The sequence below is a fragment of the Aphis gossypii genome, chromosome 2 (assembly GCF_020184175.1).
Source record: "Aphis gossypii isolate Hap1 chromosome 2, ASM2018417v2, whole genome shotgun sequence".
Classification (NCBI taxonomy): domain Eukaryota; kingdom Metazoa; phylum Arthropoda; class Insecta; order Hemiptera; family Aphididae; genus Aphis; species Aphis gossypii.
The window spans coordinates 39,164,279-39,185,689 of record NC_065531.1 but is presented as its reverse complement, the minus strand read 5'-3'; the positions used below and the strand labels follow the sequence as shown (position 1 = coordinate 39,185,689).

The following is a 21,411-nucleotide window of genomic DNA, read 5'->3' as shown; positions in this document are numbered from 1 at the left end:
TTCGTTAATACATTACAACACATATAGTTCTACAATTAGTTAATTTTGCAGCCCTCGAAATAAAAACCAATAAAAATGTTCAGTAGGTACTGTTATTGTGCATGACCAAACTTACTGTTTTAAAAAATATATAAGATAGATAACTTGGTATGATAGTTATTTATTATCGATATAATTAAGATAAATAAGTTTCGACACAATAAATCATCAACAAAAAACGATAAGACAAAATGTACCATAATTAAAAGTTATACTATAGTCTAAATGTTTAACAGTCTATAAAGTATAGTATTTAGTAGGTAACAATAATCAGTTACTCACTCTCTATAAGTGTTATGACTTCAAAATAAATAAATAATATAATCATTATAATTATATTGTAAAATATTAAATATTTGTTTCTGTTTATATTTTAAATTTTCTTCGACAAAGGTGTTAAGTACAGAAATATTATAAATTTTTAGTGACGAAATTTAATGTACAAATTATTTAAAAATTAAAACAATGAAATAAGTAACATGGGAGATGTACGAATACAGTAACAAATGCGTATTTGATGTGTTCCTTCATGATATTACAGTTAATTTTTACAATTAAGCTTTTTTATGATACTATTTAATTATTTTTTTTTGTTTAAATTGCACCTAATTAATTAGGTGTTTATGTAATATTAGAAAAATAATAAACGTATTAGCAAAAATCAAATGGTAGATTATACCTAAACGTATTAATAACTGTACCAATATTTATTAATTATACAAATAATACCTATGTAGAAACAATTAAATCAATACATGCGCATATACTTCAGGGGCAAACGCAGGAAAAATTTTTGGGGGGGAGAGTTTTGAAAAAATTAGAATTTTTTGAAGGTTCATAAGTGAGAATAACTGCGTTTAAAATTAATCATCCATTCATTTTGGAGGGGGTTTTAACCCCCAAAACCCCCCTGCGTTCGCCACTGATGTACTTACATATTATTTAACTTGTATTTTACTATGTCAAAATAGCTGCATATACATAAACAACCCAATCAAATATGATAAAAACCGGATCTTCATTTGAAGGGGGATTAATAATAGTATTCATTTGCCCAACTCTAGATGTTAAAGTAGTTTTGGATTAACCTACCATGCTCGCATTTATTACGCTGTGATCAATAAGGGTGTCATTCAAGAAGAAGTGGCGAGGCAGGCCCCTATCTGGTTTTACAAGCAATCCAATTTTGGTTTATGCCCGATTGTTACAGCCGTTTGACCATTAGTGCACACATTAGTCATGGTGAAAAGAACGTTCTTATTTTAACAAAATTACCTAAAAATATTGTGTATACTGGGTATGAGAAATTGCTGTGGAGTGTGGGCCGTCTTCTATCGCTGAACGGTGTGAAAACCCTTAGCTATAAGCACGTGCGCCATGTAACTTAGTACTTATGTGTTGTATGAAAATTACAATTACAACAGGGGTGTGCTCAGCATTTTCAATGGGGGGATGAGGGGGTGAACTGTATTTTGTATTGTTAATTGTCATAGACACAAAAATGTATAAATGCATAAGAAAAAAAGTTCATGGGGAGAGGGATATGACACCCCCCCCCCCCCCCGTGAGCACGCCCCTGAATTACAATAATAATATCAATTATTATATATTAACTCATATTAGTAAACTTTTAATAATCATATAGGTACCTAGTTTAAATACATTATTGTTTAAATTTATTCAATAATTTTATTTCTGTGCAGTGGATATTATATTTTCAAAAATAAAAATAAAAAGATACTTATATCCACTAAGAGTTTAAAAGTGGTTTTTGTTATTTTATCGTAAGTCAATAGTATTTTAATTAAAATATCTGCTACTTTGTATTTGTAAATAATATTGTTAGTAAATACTAAATAATAAAAAAAAAATGTTCGTTGTAAAGATTAAAATTATTTTAATTAGGTAAGTAGGTATATAAAATATGCAAGATGACAATAGTGATTTGATAAAAATGTAAGTAAAAATGAGATTGCGAGTTTAACGAGTGGTTTTTTTCAAGTTACTTATTTGGACCGGACAAAACTTTTTAGTTGAAGAAAAAGTTACTTAGGTATATGTCACAAAAATTATGTAATGTGCCCTATTTCAAAAATGTTTGGAACCACTGGTTTAATGTCTATAATGTAATTATTTAAAATTGTTTATACATTTTAAAATTTTTATACTTATTTTGCTTTAATATTAAAATATAAAAAAAAACTTTAATGTTCACTAGAATAAGGAAACTTAGGTACTTTAAAATTTGATAATAGGTAAATTCACTGTAATAAAAAAACTAAATGAATTATTCAAACCCTAAAATGTTTTGTTATAGGGACGTTTATATAAATCGGAAACAATGCATGGCCGTATGAGGTTATAGTAATCTCAACGAAAATAAAAATAAAAATATTACATACCTAAATATGTTTCACATCCCCAACTTAACATAAACCTTATATTTAGATTATACTATTAATTTATTCTCAATATAATTTTTGAAAAAAAATTAACGCAGTTCATTTTTTTATTATAATATTTGATTATATCATACTATACATTCTAAAGTATCAAACATATTTTTATCAACATTTACAAATGTGTTTTATTTCTTCAGATAAACAATGTCAATAATGTCATTGTATGTAAGTCTTTTTCAATATGTATGATACTTATGATACTAAAGCGATGCTAAATAAAATAAAACTACATTATTAAAACTCTAGTTAGGTATTTAAAATTACAAAGACGTAAAATTTGGGGGTGTTTCAGTAATCAGTTGTGCCACTGTTACAGACAATCGTATGTTAAAATTTGGAAAAAATTACATATCTAATCTATATAAATACTTAAATTATTTGTTTAGCTGTAATTTAAAAATATTATTTGTGGGGAGTGGGTATTGCAGGTGTCTGGTAGGTACTTAAAACTTTTACGTATACATTATGAATTTTACTAAATGCAATACAAATTTTCAAAATATATAAATTGATTTATAGATATTATGTCCTATAATATACCTATTATTTGTACCAGGTAGTATGTTACATTATATATCAATGAACTCAAGCCTCAGTATCTATAGGTAATTATTTATTTATGGATTACGATAAAAAATACAAAATCGGTTGTATAGAAAACTGTGTAAAAATGTACGTTCCTTCTGATTGTATTTAAAAGTAGGTACCTACTGGAAACTTTTTACTTATATGACTCCCTAGAAGTACCAACTAGATAATCCGATTTATAACCAAACATCACCTCAATGTTGAATATTAAAGCACTTTTACTGCTTCAGGTTCCTTGAAGTTACTGTGACATAAGGCATAACTAAAAACATTTTAACACTTACAAATTATAATATATTCACCGACCAGCTTAGAATTTAAAACGTTGTTTTAATGTTTACCTTGATTACTAAAACTGTCTAGGCTGTTATAAACTATAAAAAAGAGTGGTCAAGTTAGTAACGCTCTGCTGTATAGTAGGTCACTATAATCATTATATTTAATCAGTACTATAATTGATGTATTAAATTTGAATTCAATAAGAGGTATCAATGTGTCATTGAATGCGAAAAACAATTCTGAACGAAGATGATTTGTCAGCCTGGGATATAATTTCCAGTGGTTGGTGAAAAACATGATTTATGTTGTAATGGCCTGAATACGCACCAAAATTTAAGTTCTTTTGTAATTATTGTAAGCCAAACTTATAGAAAATCTAGTATAGGTATTAAATTTTCAACTCTTAGCTACTTACACAAAAATGTTTATATATTTTAACTAGGTACAACATAATTTTGACAATATTTGAACTTAAAACGTTAATAAAATAAAAAATTGTACCTATGTAGTATGTATTCTTATAATTTTTTAATCACTTTAAGACTAACTTATGAGGAACTTTGTATTCAATTTTCAAGTATTTTAACTCGGTCAAAAAAAATTTACCGATATTTATAAAAAAAAAAAAAATAATAAACAAAAGCGAATTATATTTTAAATGCCTATAATTAATATTATTAAAATAAGCGAAATGTTTTGAAAATAATATAAATACTAATAGCCTATAAATAGCTCAACAAAGTCGATTTGGTCGAAAATGGTTTTGCATAAAAATTCAATTTTTTTTTGATTTTCTTGATTTTTTTTGAAAACTGTTGGAAAATATTTACTTTTGACTTTTAAAATGCACTTAGGATATTCACTTTGCCATCGGAAACCACCCACTAAGTTTGAAATTGAAGCATTATTTCAACAAGTTATGCTGTACGTATGTACACACACACACACACACACACACACACACAAAACATACATCATTGTAAAATCAATACATTCATCACTTCGTTCAGAATCTAAAATAGCTAAATAAACTGTATACTCCGTAAATACTATTAGTCTATAAAGCTATGAATCTTCATTCTTATTATAGGTACCTATGTCCTATACACTGTTTAGCATGTGATCTAACAGGTCGCGGTTCAATAAAGATCGGTTCTTCTGCGCATCTCCACGCAACACCGTGACATGGTGAAACATGGTGTTGGCTATATAGTAACGCCAAGGTAGTTGTAACTATATAGCTACCTTGAGTAACGCATTGCGCGTAGGACGTAGGTACTCGTTGGCGTGGGGATGCGCAAAATCGGCTTGTTCTACTATTTTTTCGCTGGGCAAAATAATATTAAATTATGTACTGATTAATCATTAATAGCATTGTATTTATAATATAGAGATGAGCCATACTTCAGGAGTTATTGGAAACATATTTTTAGTTCTATTGAAATCCGAGAGGTATTATATAATCAGTGGCAATAATAATTACCTACCTATACCATAGGGTTCAGATTTTAATGTTCTAAAACTCCTCAAAAACTCCTTATTATAAAGCTAGTAGGTACTAACATAAATACATACTATAATATAGGTACCTAGTACCATTGATTTTATAATATACAGATGAGCCATACTATAGGAATTATTGGAAACATGTTTTTAGTTTAATTAAAATCCGAGAGGTATCGTTATTATATTTGTAAACAATTATATTATATTTCTTATTAAGAAATCTATTTATATAGACAATAGACACCTTGAAACTCGTTCAGGTTATACCGGCATGTCACTATTGTCACTATTTAAGAATTGGTCGGTTTCGCGTATTATCAGTTTATTACAACCTGTAATATTGTATAAACAGGAATAATAACGCCAATAAAGGGTATATAAAACAAAAAAAGTATGTTATTCTTCAAAAAAAATACACATAATCAGTTTACAATATAATTTGTTGTAATTTGATATTTTTATCGAATTACAATACTGAATACAATAATCAAATTAAATTTACTATACATACTTATAATAATAATATTAATAATTACTAAAAATTAATTTAAATTTATAATTAAACAAATAACAATTGTAATTCGTAGGTATACTCGTATACAAAATATTGATGGACTGCTGTAAATAATATTGTCATTTATTAAAATTATAATATTTGTCATATCTTGTCAATACAAAAAAAAAAAAAACTATCAGTTGCTATAATCAATAAAACAAAAATTCCATCAACATTACTTTAAAATATAATCTATGAAAATAAGATCAAATTTTTTACCAACATTAATTTTTATAAGTTTACAAATTATGTACACAATTTAAAATTATAATATTAAAAATCTAAAAATATGTATTGTATTATTACAATGTTTATTATAAAATAATAAAATAACAACTGAGTATAACTTTGACAATTAATAAATAATATAAAATTTAACTTTTTTAAACATGACTTAAAATTTTTAATTTTTCAATCTTTGCTAACTTAGATGTTGTTGCATATAGTTGAGTTTTTTTAAATATTTTACAAATTAAAAGTAAATGTATGATATATAATTTATGATCAACACAATTAATATTAATATTAATCCATGTATTTACAATATCACAATTTTGAATTTTTTGTGTTAAATGTTGTCTAATTTTTTTTCTATGCTGTAGATTATCAATTTTTTTTTCAAAAATATTTAATATTCTATCAATTATATTATTGAAGTATTTTGTTGGAGCTTTAAGTCCAGTATCCAAAGAAGAATAGTTTTTGTTTAATATTAATAGTTGATTTTTTTCATCTAATAATTTTTCAGTTATTAATTCACATTCACAATATTTACAATTAAATTTTTTAATACATTTAAATGCTAAATAGCCAGCAAAATATGTAATGGAACAATCTTCTAAACTCACTGTCGATTTTGAATATTCTTCATTTGAAGAATTTGAACTGGTTGTTGAATTTATAGAAATAGAAAGAGATTCTTCAATATCTGAAGGATTTTCATTTATTTTTGACTGATCTGTATTTAATAAAATCAACTCATGGTTGTTTGGTTCTTCTTCGCCATCATCAATATCTTCGCAGTTTGCTCCTTTAGAAGTACACAATGAAAAAATGCAAGTGCTTCTAATAGATGTTCTTATTGTTCTTGCAGTCGGATTTTTATTGTAACCACCTTTTTGTCGTATTACACTAAATAAATTTTCCAATGCGTCTTGATTTAGCCTATTAGTTAATACAAAAGTTACTCCATTATCCGATTTTTCTTCTTCAAAAAAATATAAAATTCCATTAATTGTCTGTGTAAGACCTTTAAAACATGGAGGTGTCGTTTCCTTTCCGTTTTTTATTTTTTGTATATTTTGAAAATATATTGATGCTTCAATTAAAAATGGTTTTACAATACTTGAGTCAGATAATGCACAGTTGTATGGATTTTTACTAAATAATGTTCTACTATTTAAACAGTCAAATAATTTATTAACAAATTCTATAAAATCTGCTGTATTGTTAGCTGTTTTACTTACTAATTGGTTTGTTCCAATACACGTTCGTATAGTGGATGCCATTGTGTGACTTAGTAATTGAACAGCTAATTTTACTCGCATTTTTTGGAATGAACTTGGATTGATATGAGCATCCGTTATTTTTAAAAGAGCTCTACTTTTTGTATTTTTTTTATCTATTTGATACGTTTCCGCTATATCGCTGAATGAAATGATATCATCTCCCTTTTTAAAACAAGAACCAATTAAGTTGTTTCGAATACTCTTGAATAGGTGTGGAACGTCAAAAATTGAAAAAATTTTATGTTCTTCAACGAAAAAAAATGGTTTATTTTCATTAATTCCTAGTGATTTCAATGCACTTTGGTTGTTTGTGCCTTGATCACAGACCAACATTTTTGGACATAAACCTATTTTTAATAATTCACTTATGACATCAACTATTAAATCCTTTAGCAATTTATGATTTACCCCTGAGTGCGCTAAAAAATATGCTACTGGAAATTTCCATGAGGTATATATTCCTCGAGCCATGAATACCATTACCGAATTAGCAGTTTTTTTTGATCGACCGTAATGTCCAAAATCTTCGAATCCTTCGATAAAATCGTAGTCTTTTGAATACTCCAAAAATTCTTTTATATATATTTCGTCAAAACTTATACTACATATTTTATCAATAGTTGATTTATTTTCAAATTTTTTTTTTATGTGACTTAAAAATGACGTACTAAACCCAGGTAAAAATTTTGACTCGCCTATCCAACGGCGAATTGTAGATGGACTGGGTAAATTAATATTTTGAAGTCTTAAAAATTTGTAGGCTGCAGGTGATTTATAAAATAAAGTCAGAGCTAAATTTTTTTCTTCTGATGTCCAAGGAGTTCGCTTTTTTTTAAGTTGCATTGTAACTATTGCTCGAGAATTTTTGGAAGTGAATTTGTGTGAATACATAAGACTTCGTAATGTGTTGCGTGTTTTAAAACGAGTTACACACCCTTTTAATTTACTTATTTGAACCGTTTTGTTGCGTAATTTATTCTTCTGTTCATTTATTATTTTATTTAATTTAATTTTCCTTGGGGTATCATCATTTGTGTACATAATTTTTTTTGAACATGAGCTAGGCATATCTATTATGTCATTAATTCTAGTTCGTTTTGGAGTGTCATATATAGAAGACGGACTAGGAAAAATAAGTTCAGTAACATCACTTCTAGTTCTGTTGTATATTTTAGTTGGAGTTAGTGTTTTCAATTGAAAATCTATTTCATCTATATCTATATTACCTATAAAAAAAAAAAAAATAAATAAATAAAAAAAAGTTGTGTTTGTATACGAAAAACGATTCTGAACGAAGATGAATTGTCAGGCCTGGGATATAATATGTAAAATAATAATTATATTATAATATTTTAAATAGGGCAATGAAAAGGTGGTTTCTGTTTTAATGACCTGAATACACCAAAATTTAATTTATTTCTTTTATAATTATTGTAAGCCAACCTTTGATAAATCTTGTATTAAATTTTCAAGTATTTTGACTCAGCCAAAAAATTGTTATCGATATTTATAAAAAAAAAACTAAACAAATTCGAATATTTCAAATGCCTATAAATAGCATTAAGATAAAAAAAATATTTTGAAAATTAAATCAACTAAAGAAAATGCCAATCTAAATAACTGGTGAAATTTTGAAGTATTTACGATTTATACTTTTTGAATAATAACAAATATATGAAATCGTTTAAGGATAAATCGTTATCGTTACGCAATTTCGTAAAAAATTAAAATTCAAACGCTCATAACATTTTTCATTTTTTCCTAAAATGTTTCGAGTTTTTTCTATAGCTATTTGAAGAAAAACTCATGAAAAACTTAGTGTTGAATTTTTTAACCTTAGATATATATACAAACATTTTTATGATTTTACAATTACAAAATTACATGCAAATTTTCGCAATTTTAACATATTTCGTAAAAATTTGAGCTATAAACGCTTATAAAAAAAATTGTGACTATCGATTTTTCTTAACTACAATAAGGACATCTCATAAAGAACCTTGTAATTAAGTTTTTTGGGTAGCAGAAATTCTTTTATTGACACTTCAAAAAAAATTTTCAAAAAAAAATCGAAAAATTCAGTTTTCTATAAATAGCTCAAAAAAGTCAAAATATTTTGAAAATTTAACCGAATACAGATAACGGTGGTATAAACATTTGGTAAAAATTTTAAATATTTATAGTGATTCGTTTTTGAGTTACAACCATATAAAAAGATTGATTTGATCAAAAACTGGTTTAGCGTAAAAATTTCCGTTTTTCCATCACTTTTTTTTTTTATTTCTGATTTTTTTAAAAACTACTGGAAAATTTTTAACTTTGGAGCTCTATAATGCACCAATGATATTCACTTCGCCATCGGAAGGAAACCACCCCTGTAGTTTGAAATTGAAGCATTGTTTCGACAAATTATGTTGTTCACATAAAAAAAAATCACACACATCATTGTAAAATCAATACATTCATCACTTCGTTTAGAATCTAAAAGGATTTATCAAGTATGAAAAAAATTGTTATTATTACTGGACATTTAAATTGTATTATAAATTATTAAAAATGTATAAATCAAACTTCTAAAAATATGGTTTTTGAATGTTCTAAACAACTATCATTCATAAATACTAAATACCTAGGTATACATTATTAATTAAATAATGAAAGACTAAATTTATTTCATTAATTTTATTTGAAAGAAGAAGACTTCCTACAGGTCGTATCGAACTCCGATTTTTATTTTATTAAAAATAATAGTAAAATAAAATCCATAAAAAATTGCTTATAATTGTATTATTTTTGAAAACAGATTATAAAGTTTGAGATTAAAATATTGAAAAACGGAGATCGATGCTGCCTGTAGAATATTACCCTCTATTAATTAAAAAAAATATATATCAAATTTGGTTGATTCTACAGAATAGGATCCCTATTCCCGTAGAGCGTATTTTTGTGTACAAAATCGCATTGGCGCCGGGTGCCTTAAAAACAAATTTATTAGAATAATAAAAATCTCTTACCAGATGATGTAGATGGCTGCGCTTGTTCAGAATTATGTTTATAAGGGATTGCTGTTGGTTTCAAATTTTTATTTGAATTATTCATAAATGAATCTGGAGAAAAATGCTCTTGACATATGTATCTATTATATAGTTGTGTCTTGTCTAAAGACAATAAATTTACATTTCCTATAAAATATTATTATGATATAATTAAAATATTAATACTTTAACAATAAATATGTATAGATATTTATTATTTGCAATTTATTTCTTACCTGAATTAATTATCCATGTTTGATGTCTTTCATCTTTTGGAATCCGAAACATTGATAAATTAGGAAATTTTGTTGTTGTTTTAAAACAGTTAAAATATTGACATTTATTGCCAGGCATTTTGTATATAAAAATAATATACTTTAAAAGTGTCAAAGTAAAATAATTTAATCGTAGGTACCTACACTATTCAATATATATTAATCACTTATAAATCACTTATAATAATTACACTGTATGTTAGAAAATTGTGTAAATATTTATAAGATTATAATTTATAACACATTAAAACGCTAATGCAATAATTTTAAACACTCGTAGTTCCGTACACGTACACGCAATGACAGTTGAACAGGGACTAACATTTGGCCAGGATAACCGATAAAATGTATTAAACCAGTATACCTACCTAATTTGTATATTGTATAGCTATATTACATCATCTCATTTAGGTTTGTTTGGGTGTTCAAAGTCCAATGTCCTTAGCCTACAAGTGTCCTTAACCATAGCTATGTTCCAAAAACGAGGGTGCATTGTTAAAAACATAACAGAGTATATCACATATACTGAAATACGCAGCATGTACACACGATGATAATATACCCATGCTGCAGGTGTGCTAGACGTTAGTTGTTTAGAATAAGTTAAGATATATTCAGATAAAATTATAAAATACTCAACTTAAACTATTTTTTTTTTATGGCTGGTATAGGTAGAAATTTATTGGTATATATGAATGTATACATCATGGCATCATGCACATACTGATTTCATAGGTACTTTATTTAAAAATATATAATGCTATTACAAATGGTAATATGGTATACAAATAATTTAATTTTTAAAATGGTTATAACTTATAGGTAAGAGAGCCCATAAGAAATTTTCAAAGAGGTGACAAATTTTTAATATCATAACTTATTTCTTTAGTTTCTGAAATTTACTAAAGTATTTAAAACTAATATGTAATTCAAAGAAATAGATTTTCATTGTTTTTATATTTTTCAGTGAGACGTATTGTCATTATTGTCGCCATTGCCAATTATTTTGCTCTCATCGAGGATAACAATATCAATATTATGCAATGTGTATTTTTAACAATAAAATTTTATTATTTGATCCATCTACTTATTTATAAGCAACTAATTACATATAATTTTAAATTAAAAATATGTTTTGCATAAATTATATTTTGGCATCGAAGAAAATAGAAATAAACAATTTAAAGCTCAAAATTGTAAATTGTACTGCGCCCATGAATTAGTAAATCAGGCGCTGCAGTAGCTTGTGTAGAAACTATTAATCATCAAGTATTGTATGACAATTTATGTATAACAATAATATTAGAGAATAAATCACTATTTATTTTTCAATAACAACATAGGCTTCATAATAATATTGACATTTTAATTTTGTTCTTTATTTTATTTATTTATTTATTTATTTATAGTTACAAGACAAATACATGATATAACAAACACAGATATTAACTAGGCATTACTCTACACTGAGGTGAAACCTCGTGTCGTAGAGTAAGAGTACATTTTTTTTTTTTTTTTTTAGTAGCCGTGATAATAATGAAAGATGGTGAGAAACCTTATATAAAACAAATAATAATAATAATAATAATAGTAATTAATACATAGTAAAAAAGAAAATTAAATGCTAGATATTTAAAGATTATTGTAAAACCAATTTTTTAATTTAAATTTAAAATATGAATAATTTGAAATAGTTAATAAATCTTTAGGAATTTCATTTAAAGACCGTAATCCAACTTGTAAGAATGACATCGAAGCTTTTTTAGTAACAACGAAAGGTATTTCAAGATTTGTTTTTCTGAATTTGTATGTTAGATTTTTAATATTAAATAAATTATTTTTGAAGATGAAGCAAATTGCTTGCTTTTTGTATAAATTGTCAATATCAAGCAGGGCCCCCACATACAATTTCGGGCCCCTGTACTAAATGTTTGACCGGGCCCTTTATAAGACTTCCAAAAATACAATTAACCATCTATCACAATTTTTGGAAAAATATTAATTTTTTTATTATACCACGGGCCCTTAAAATAGCCGGGCCCCTGTACTCAAGGTCCATCAGCCCCCCCCCATGTGGGGGCCCTGATATCAAAACATTTTATATAATTCAGATGAAGGAAAGGTTTTCTGTTTATTTAGAATGATTTTAATTAGGTTCTTTTGTCTTATTGATAAGTTGCATTTTATTGGGTATTATTAATAACGTATTTTTTCAGTACAAAAAAATTTTGCTTTATAAAATGTCAATAAGTTTCCATCTTTTTAATGATACTGAATTTTAATTCTACAATAGTTAAGTAAAGAAAAATACAAATTGTATTTCCAAACAGCGACAATTATAGACGTGTTTAAAGTAAAAATTGTATGTCCTGCATTTTATTAAACAATATTGCTTATTTGGTCACACTGCTTGAAAGCGGACCACTACTCTCTCCTTAACCATGTAGGATGGAGCTAACCCCCCGTGACAGCGACTGTCAGCCCTCTTTGACCCGCCTATCATACCTATGACGGGGCCTAACACCGCGTGACAGCAGCCGCCGACAGCGCTCTGCAGTGGTCGCCAGCAATTAGCTGTTACCGGTTTTTTCTACGGTATGGCTTATCTGTATATTATAAAATCAATGCTAGTACCTATTAATACTACTAAATCCATAAAAAAAGTAAAACATTGTATCAGTTTATATTAATTATATTATTCACATATATTATTAAACTTTTAATCGAAATAGCAACATACAGACATAATATTTACTGTTTTTTCTTAGCTATAGACTTCTGCGGAACTTGTTTTTAGCTTGAAAATTATTCATTACAATTTATATCGTGCAGTGATTGCAATGTCGTCTCTGTCATTAAACAATAAGTACGCAGTTTGAGGATATAACTTCATCCAATAAATACATTTTTTAAATAATATAAATACTGAACATTTCTATAAAATAAAAAATGACTATAAGTCTATAAACATAAAAGTTAATACAATGCAAATAAATTATGTATTTTTTAATTCTTTGATACCTACATAAAACGAATTTTGTGATTAGAAAACATTGTTTTAGAACTTCCAGAAAAAATTTAATTCGAATCTTATCTACCTACTGTTTAGTGTTTACTGAGTTGTACGTCAGAACAAAGAATATATATCAAAGACAAAAATACAAAAACAAATCCACTTGGAAAAATTCTTATTAATAAAACCAAATTTATATATTTTTCTTTTGGACATAAGTTTTAATTATAAACGTAAATCAATAGTTATTGTGATTAAAAATATGTACCTAGGTACCTATAGAGCAGGTATCTAAAAATGTATTTAAATTTTAAGTATATAATAGGTTTTGTTTTCTTAGTTTATGTTTATCGTACATTTACATTGTAAAATAACTGTATTTTTTTTTATTTATATGTTGACACTTGACATATTATATTTTTTTGATATTTATGTCCTACTTTACTTTTACTTAAAATATCTTGTGATATAAATACGAGTATAGAAAACAGGTCCTGACCAGACTAGGGCACCTGGTCAATTGAAATATTGATCTGACTTAACTTTAATTGTAAAATCAGTACTGTGATCTAATCATAAAATAATATGAAATAAACATAAACGTATAATATATAGACATAAGTCTATAGACAAAAGTGTCATAAAGTATTAGAAAATATGCAAATTATTTGGATTTTATTGATTTTGTTTTTTAAATTTTAGATTTTTTTGTTTATTTTCTGATTCTAGAAAAACACATGTTTTTACTGTTTAATCTCTTCGTGTTTCTTATCATAAATCAATATTCTGCCATCAGAGCATAGATAATATTGAAATGCACCAATGTAAATTGGCGATTAGTGTTAAGAGTTTGGAAAGTAGTGACTATACAGTAGGTAGGTAAGTTGTAGACACTTGTAGTCACTTGTTGTAGAGTACAACTTGTGGTTGTTTTTGTTGAAACTTCGGTTGCTTATTTTAAATTCCAAGTAATACCATTTTATATATATGGTAGTTGATTTGAATATTTCGTGACACAGGCAAAAACATAAAAAATATATATTTTGGAAAAACTTATCAACTTCATCAGTAAATGAAATGAATGAAAACTGAAAGGTAATTTAGTTAATCATAATTAAAATGGTTTTTTCATTAAAGTCATAAACTTAACACTTATTACCAGTAAACATTTATTACTTTTTAAATTAAAAATTACTTTTTTTTAAACTGTCCAGAAGCTATTAAAATATGTTTTCAACATTGAAACGTTTGGCAAACAAAACAGTAGAAAAAGATACAACTGTTAATTCTGCTACTCATCCAAAAGCATTACCACAAGATTTACAACGTTCTTTTTCTAAAGGAATTCAGTATAATTGTTAGTATTTGTATTCATATATAATTTTATCGTATACTAACTGTTATTGTATCTGATTATATATTTTGATTTTCAGTGAAATTAGTTATTAAAGGAGACAGAAATGTTGGTAAGACTTGTTTGTGGAACCGTCTACAAGGAAAGCCATTTCTAGCTAATTATGAAGAAACGGACGAAATCCAAGTATATAATAATAGATTATTTAACATTGTGTTATATAAATCTATGTAATAATATTTGTATAAGTTAATCATTATTATTAATATCTTATTTAAGGTTGCTCATATTCAATGGAATTATAAAAATACTGAAGACATTGTAAAAGTTGAGGTGTGGGATGTAGTTGATAAAGGAAAAAGAAGACCATTGACATCTTCAAAATCTTGTGATGTCCTAAAAACTGAACATGATAAAGTTAAATTATCTCCTGTACCAGTAGAAGATACTCCAGTTCTGGATGCCGAACTAGTTGATGTTTACCGACGCACAAATGGTGTCTTACTAGTGTTAGATATCACTAAAAGATGGTATTAAAATTATTTTGTTAAATATAATTATTCTTTATTATTATTATTGAAATTGTACAGTATTAATAATAAAATGTATTAAGTCTAGATCAAATTTTATAAATTTATTTAATTTAACTTAACACAAATTTGTTTTATTTCAAATAGAATGAAAAACAATGATAATTCAGTAATTAATGTTTTTCTTAAGCAAAAATATAAGTAGCCAAGAACAATTTCAATATAACTAATACTCCGACTAATACTTATATTATCAAAATATTATTTTAAATTAAATCAAAAATGTTCAAGCATACATTTTCTGAATTTAATTATTTAATTAATTTAATTATTACCCACAAACTGTAAAATTAATTTTTGTAACAGATCTAATATCTTAAATTTTAAGACTTTCTTAGTTATTCAAGTATTCAGTATAACATTACTTAAAACTTTGTTTTTCATTAATATCCATTTTTTATTTGTTTAAACTTTTTCAGGACATTGGATTATGTATATAATGAATTACCTAAAATTCCTGATAATATTCCAGTATTAGTATTAGGAAACCATTGTGATATGAATCATCATCGAAGTATCAACGGGGATGAAATCATTTATTATTTGAAGACACTAAATAGGTGTTTTAATGAGTGTTATTTATTTTTTAAATTAAATTCTGTTTTTTAATTATTTAAATATTTTAGGAGTACACCTATTAGGTATGCTGAAGTCTCAATGTCGAATGGTTTTGGTTTACGGTTAATTTATAAATGGATCGGTATTTCATTTTTACAACTTCAACGTGAAAATATAATGAATCATTTGGAAACAAATGGAAGTGAAACGAAAATTATGACTATGGAATTGGATGTTTACCAACAGAGTGGTGAAGCAAATTATGATGAGTAAGCTATTCATATTTTTAATTTTAATAATATCACTATAATGTAGTTTTGTAACTTTTTATTATTATATTATAATTGAATAATGCTAACTATAATACTTAAGTATTTTATAATTTTGTTTTTAGATTTTTATCTAGATTATCTAAACAACGTAGAGCTGATGCAGAAAACAAATCAGTGGCCCCTACTCTACCTTTACCTTTATTAAATAAACCATCACCTAATATAAAAGAAATTAAATCTCCAGTTGAAAATTCTAAAATGACGGATTCCAAAACACAAGATATTGCACAAAAAATGTTTCCTGGAAATAAGCATAATGTAGTGCAAACAGAATTAAGTTAGTATACTCAATAATTAAATATAAAATAGTAAATAATTAGACAAGTATTGTATAATTTTATTATTTTATAGGGAAAGATATTAAAATACCCAAAGAAGAATCTCAAATAAAAGCACCTTCAACTATAAACATTAATAACTTAGATGACTTTGTTCCTGATGATGAATTAGATAAATCATTTTTAGAAGATTCAGGTCATGGAGATATTGTTGTTAAAACATCTAAAGAAACAGAATTAAATTCTGATGAAAGGTAAAATAAATTATTTTTTTTTACCTATATTGTATATTTTTACTGATTTTATAAAAATATTTAATATATTCGATGAAGGTCTTTTATTGGCATTGGTTATCTACATGGGCGTAGGTAGGAAATATTTTCAGAGGGGGTTTTGATCTAGATATACATTCAATTTAATTCACAATATTTATTTTAAAATTGTTTTATCTTTAATTTTGGGGGGTGTTGGAACACCCAAAACACTTCCCTTACCAACGCCCATGGTTATCTACTATTATCTTAGATACATTAACTCTAAAATTCAATTAATAAAAAAATAATAATTTAATGATGATCCTTGTATGATTAAAACTGGTGTTCCTCGAGGTAGTCATCTTAGCCCTTTTCACTCCCTTCTCTCTCTGGCCCTTATTAACACTGAACATAGATAAATTAAATACTATGTTCTTTGCCAGTTGTAGATATCCTCTAAAATATAATTACTCTTTAAGTAATACCTTTCTTTCCTCTCAGTCTGTTACTGCCATAACTGCCACAATTTCTTTCTTTCTTAATACTGGGTTGTTTAAATAACTATCATAAAAAAGTAATACCTTATTTCATCTAGTGACCTATATCCACATCAAAGACCGTCAGACCATTACCTTTAACTTTGAAAAATTACCTTAGCATCTTTTATTTTGCATTTGTTTGAGCCATTTTATCATATTTTTCAAAAGGATCAATTAAGTCCAAATTAAATTTTTGTCTAACACTTTATTTATTCTTAAGAGTTAAGATATAGCATCCTTTTTGCAACTATTCCATTATCCTGAATTTCTTAAAATTCCTTCTCTTCTCTTACCATCCTAATGCCTTGACACAAATTCCAATTTTATTTCATGCCTTCTTTATGGCGATGTTCCTAATCTCTTTTCATGTTTCTACTCTAAAAGCCACCAACTATTTGCCATACTTTCCAACAATACTGCTTGTGATCACAATCGTCACAATCATCCCATTTGTAGAGTACTATACCTAACCACATTATTTGAATATACAAAGTGTTCATTAAGTTTGGAAACTGTCATTAGAATCTAATGACTAACTTAATTAAGTCTAAAAATAATAATATGATAATTAATGAAGTTATAAAATATTTTACATTATAAATAATTACAAATTCAATAGGTATTATGTCTTGTTATTGACAACATGTCAAATTACCAAAATATGGTTACTCTGAATATTTTTCTTTTTTTTTTTTAGCGATGATGACTGTGGAAATCCAATGGTAGCAGGTTATCAAGCTGATATAGATCCTGATGATTTTACACCAGATATTGCTAGAATTAAGGTAATAAAAACTTAAAATTCATTTATTAAATATTTGATTGATTGTAATTTTTTTTTATTTAAGATTGAAAAGAACAACATTGAGTCAAATGATATTAATAATTGGTCTTCTATTCAAAATATTACAAGACCAAGACCAGAAGGTGGAGAAGATGAAGAATCAATACCACATGTAGATGGATTAAGTAATGGTGTTACTAAAAAGGTAATCTCAAAATAATCTTCAGACTTAAGTTAAAAATATTGTGATTGTAAAGTAATAAACTATAATGAGATCTGTAAATTCTTATAATAATGGTTCAGTCTTTAGTAGTGTAACATAAGATTTAGATTAAAAATTGTATGAAAAATGTAACTGATATAAAATATATTTTGTCTAATATCTAGGTAAAAGAAAAAAAAAGCAAGAGTAAAAGTGAAAAAAAAAATAAAAAGAAGACTAATAATTCTAAATCTGAGTATGAGAATTTGGAATGTTTTTTGAATGATGAATAATGTTGATTTATGTTTGTGTTTTATACGATTAGAATATTTATTGTTTTGTTTTAAATAAATTCTACTATATTAACATTTTTGTTAATATTACTTAATTGTTGTTAAATTATAATAATTGTAAAAAGTAATATTTAAAAAAATCAGGTATAACTTATATTTAATGCAAAAATAATTTATTAAGTCTTGTATTAATTTGTACAATTTAAAAATATAAAATACTAAGATATTATACTAAGATTCAAAAATATAAATTTTAAATAACTGTAGCAACTTATTTATAAAATTTTAAAAATGTATATTATATTATTTTAGCATTTTCTAACATTTATTTCAAAATTTGTCTAACTACCTTATTTAGAAATGTTTTTGATTTTTGAACAAGATCTTTAATACACAACCTTCTAATTCTAATATATATACATATAACATTTTGCTAGTTCTTAAATTTTTGTTTTCACAATGTTTAAGTTATATTACTGTCTAAAATTTGACTTTAGAAAAATTCAAATGAAAAGCTATAATTAATGTTTATGACAAAAATAGCTTGAAAATTGTCTAAACTTATTCCTGCTTAATCAATATTTTTTGAATTTTGTTTGCAGAACAAGAAACTGTACTATGCTATTATTATTATTAATTTGTATGGTTTATGTATACATAACTCAATTATTCATTTATTTATTTTTTATAAGTATTCCTATTTTAATTTAATTTTCATATTAGTAAAATGTTTAGCTTAAAGATAATTGAAAAAGTAAACCAACATTTTTATTCCTAAGTACCTACGAATTTAGTATAAGGAAATCCGTATAATATAAAATTAAATAATATCTATAAATTGTGATTAATCGACAGTTAAATTGGCATTATTTTATTTATTTTATCTAAGTGTTATGTTCTTTTCAAAATATTTGTAACACTTTTGTGTATAAAATTGGTTTAAATGCTGTTTAGTGCCCCCCTTTCAAATTTGATTCTTTTAAATTGAAACTTATGTAACTCAGCTAGTAAAGACAATGGTGCAATCAGAATTAGTCACTCGGACTTATTTTTGAAGTTATACCTTACCAACGTTTACGTTTTTACATTTATACAAGTACGTGGAATATTATTAACCTCAAGTTTGGCACTAAAATATACTTATGTTACTTTAACTTACTATTGTAGATTAGGAATTATTTCCCCACAAAGTAATGTTTGATATAATTATGAATGATGATTATGTTTTATATATTCGGATTGCACCATCGTTACCCTTGTCGAGTTAAAAAAAATTAAATTGTTGAGGTGGCACTAAATTGCATTTCTTCCAAATGTTCACCACAGTTCACAGATTAAAATATTTAACAAAAACTCAAGAATTCTATTGTTTGTGGGTGGCACCAACGTAAATAATTATCGACTGCATTTTAACAATCAACTGCTTACATATTTTATCTAATAAAGGAGTAAGGACTTAAGCAAAATCAATGTTTATGGTACCTACATCTGTATTTTACTTATTAAAAATAAAAACTTAGTCTACATAATATGGTAAACAATTTATTTAAGTTTTATTAGAATAATGTAATGAGAGGAAAATGTATCTCGATCCTCTCATAGTTAATGTAGATTTTGAAAAGACTATTATTGAAGCAATGAAGCATACAATAATTTAATTAAAAATCATATTAATTGTAGGTATTACTTCATACAAAACACGCTTAAGAAAGTACGAGTAATAGGTAGGTTAGGTTAGGTATTTCAATCTTGAAGTATGTGTATGAATAATTATAATTTCAGTATATTTTATTATTTTGTAAAAAAAACTAAATAATATGACAGCATTAGTGTGTAGTGTGGAGTCCTATCCACCAAACCCCCTTTGATAATGGATACCTATCGAACCTATAATCAACAGAAAATTAGAAATGGTAGAATGATAGTAAGTTCTTCAAAACTAGTTGCCAGTTGCCATAGCCCACTATTACAAAATAGTTTGTTTGGTTATAAATTTGAAAACTGAAATTATAATTTTCTTCCGATGAAATAAAAATAATATTTATAATTATAGGAGGCATTATGCGATAAAAATAAAAATGAGCATGAATATTTTGAATTGTAATAAAATAAGAGTGCTGGTTCGGTATGCGCTCTACAGGTTTTGCCGTTCTACCTTTGATCTACGTTTGGTATTAAATAAAGTGTAATAATTAAATCAACAAGTAAAAAAAAATCTAAATTATTTTCTATATATATTATTAACCTACCTATAGAGGAACGAAAAACTCGAATAAAGTACGTATGGGGACGAAGATCATTTTTGATTTGTTTTATATTTTGGGAGCACCCCAGTGGCGTATTTTAGTATTTAAGATTTATTTATTTATTTGATGGGGGAGATATGACTAAAATAGTTCTCTCTCTACTCATACACTCACAATAAATTGATAGTACCTATCTTTATGTATTTCAACTTCATACCTAATGTATATTATAATATACAGAGCACAGATTTTAAAGCATGATGAGCAACAAAAAAAGCACGGGATTGTTTTAAAAATGTAAAAATGAAGCAAAGGTATTTATTTTTTAAAAAATCAAAAAAAAACATGACCAATAAACATGGACTATAAAAATGAATAAAATAATTTGAAAAATTAATTTAAATTAAAAAAAAAAAATTACCATGTATTTTCCTATAGGTACATAGAAAACGAATTATCTACATCCACTGAAGTGATCGCCCCCTCGTCCCCGCTCTTTTAGATAATTATATACCTATTTAATATTTTATTTTATATAGGTATTACATTTGTATACATTTACAACAACGTAATATTATACCCTAAATTGCTGTTAAACTTTTTTTTCCGATGTAATATAATAAACAGAGTTTATGATAAGTGTATTGCTTTTCCGAAATTGTGATTTGTGAGTATAAGTAACCTAGGTAAGTACCTGGTCAAAAACTTTGGAGACAAAAA

General features: G+C 25.9%; 1 protein-coding gene and 1 long non-coding RNA gene across 3 annotated transcripts; both read left to right on the top strand.

Annotated features, from left to right (window-relative positions):
* Positions 1-10,846: 10,846 nt before the first annotated feature.
* On the top strand, positions 10,847-13,679 carry LOC126549991 (uncharacterized). 2 transcript variants are annotated; one of them, XR_007604017.1, is made up of 4 exons: positions 10,847-10,983; positions 11,071-11,101; positions 11,216-11,794; positions 11,958-13,679. It is a non-coding gene; the product is annotated as an uncharacterized LOC126549991 (long non-coding RNA). The 2 variants fall into 2 exon arrangements; XR_007604016.1 differs by lacking the exon at positions 11,071-11,101 and having other exon boundaries at positions 10,917-10,983; positions 11,958-13,677.
* Positions 13,680-14,147: 468 nt separating this feature from the next.
* LOC114131345 (rab-like protein 6) lies at positions 14,148-18,540 on the top strand. Its single transcript, XM_027996538.2, has 11 exons — positions 14,148-14,356; positions 14,476-14,618; positions 14,695-14,801; positions 14,895-15,145; positions 15,625-15,765; positions 15,832-16,032; positions 16,158-16,372; positions 16,447-16,627; positions 17,864-17,951; positions 18,015-18,155; positions 18,338-18,540. Exons 2-11 carry the CDS (start codon positions 14,489-14,491, stop codon positions 18,443-18,445), a joined length of 1,563 nt encoding a protein of 520 aa, XP_027852339.2. The 5' UTR covers positions 14,148-14,356; positions 14,476-14,488; the 3' UTR covers positions 18,446-18,540.
* Positions 18,541-21,411: the final 2,871 nt, after the last annotated feature.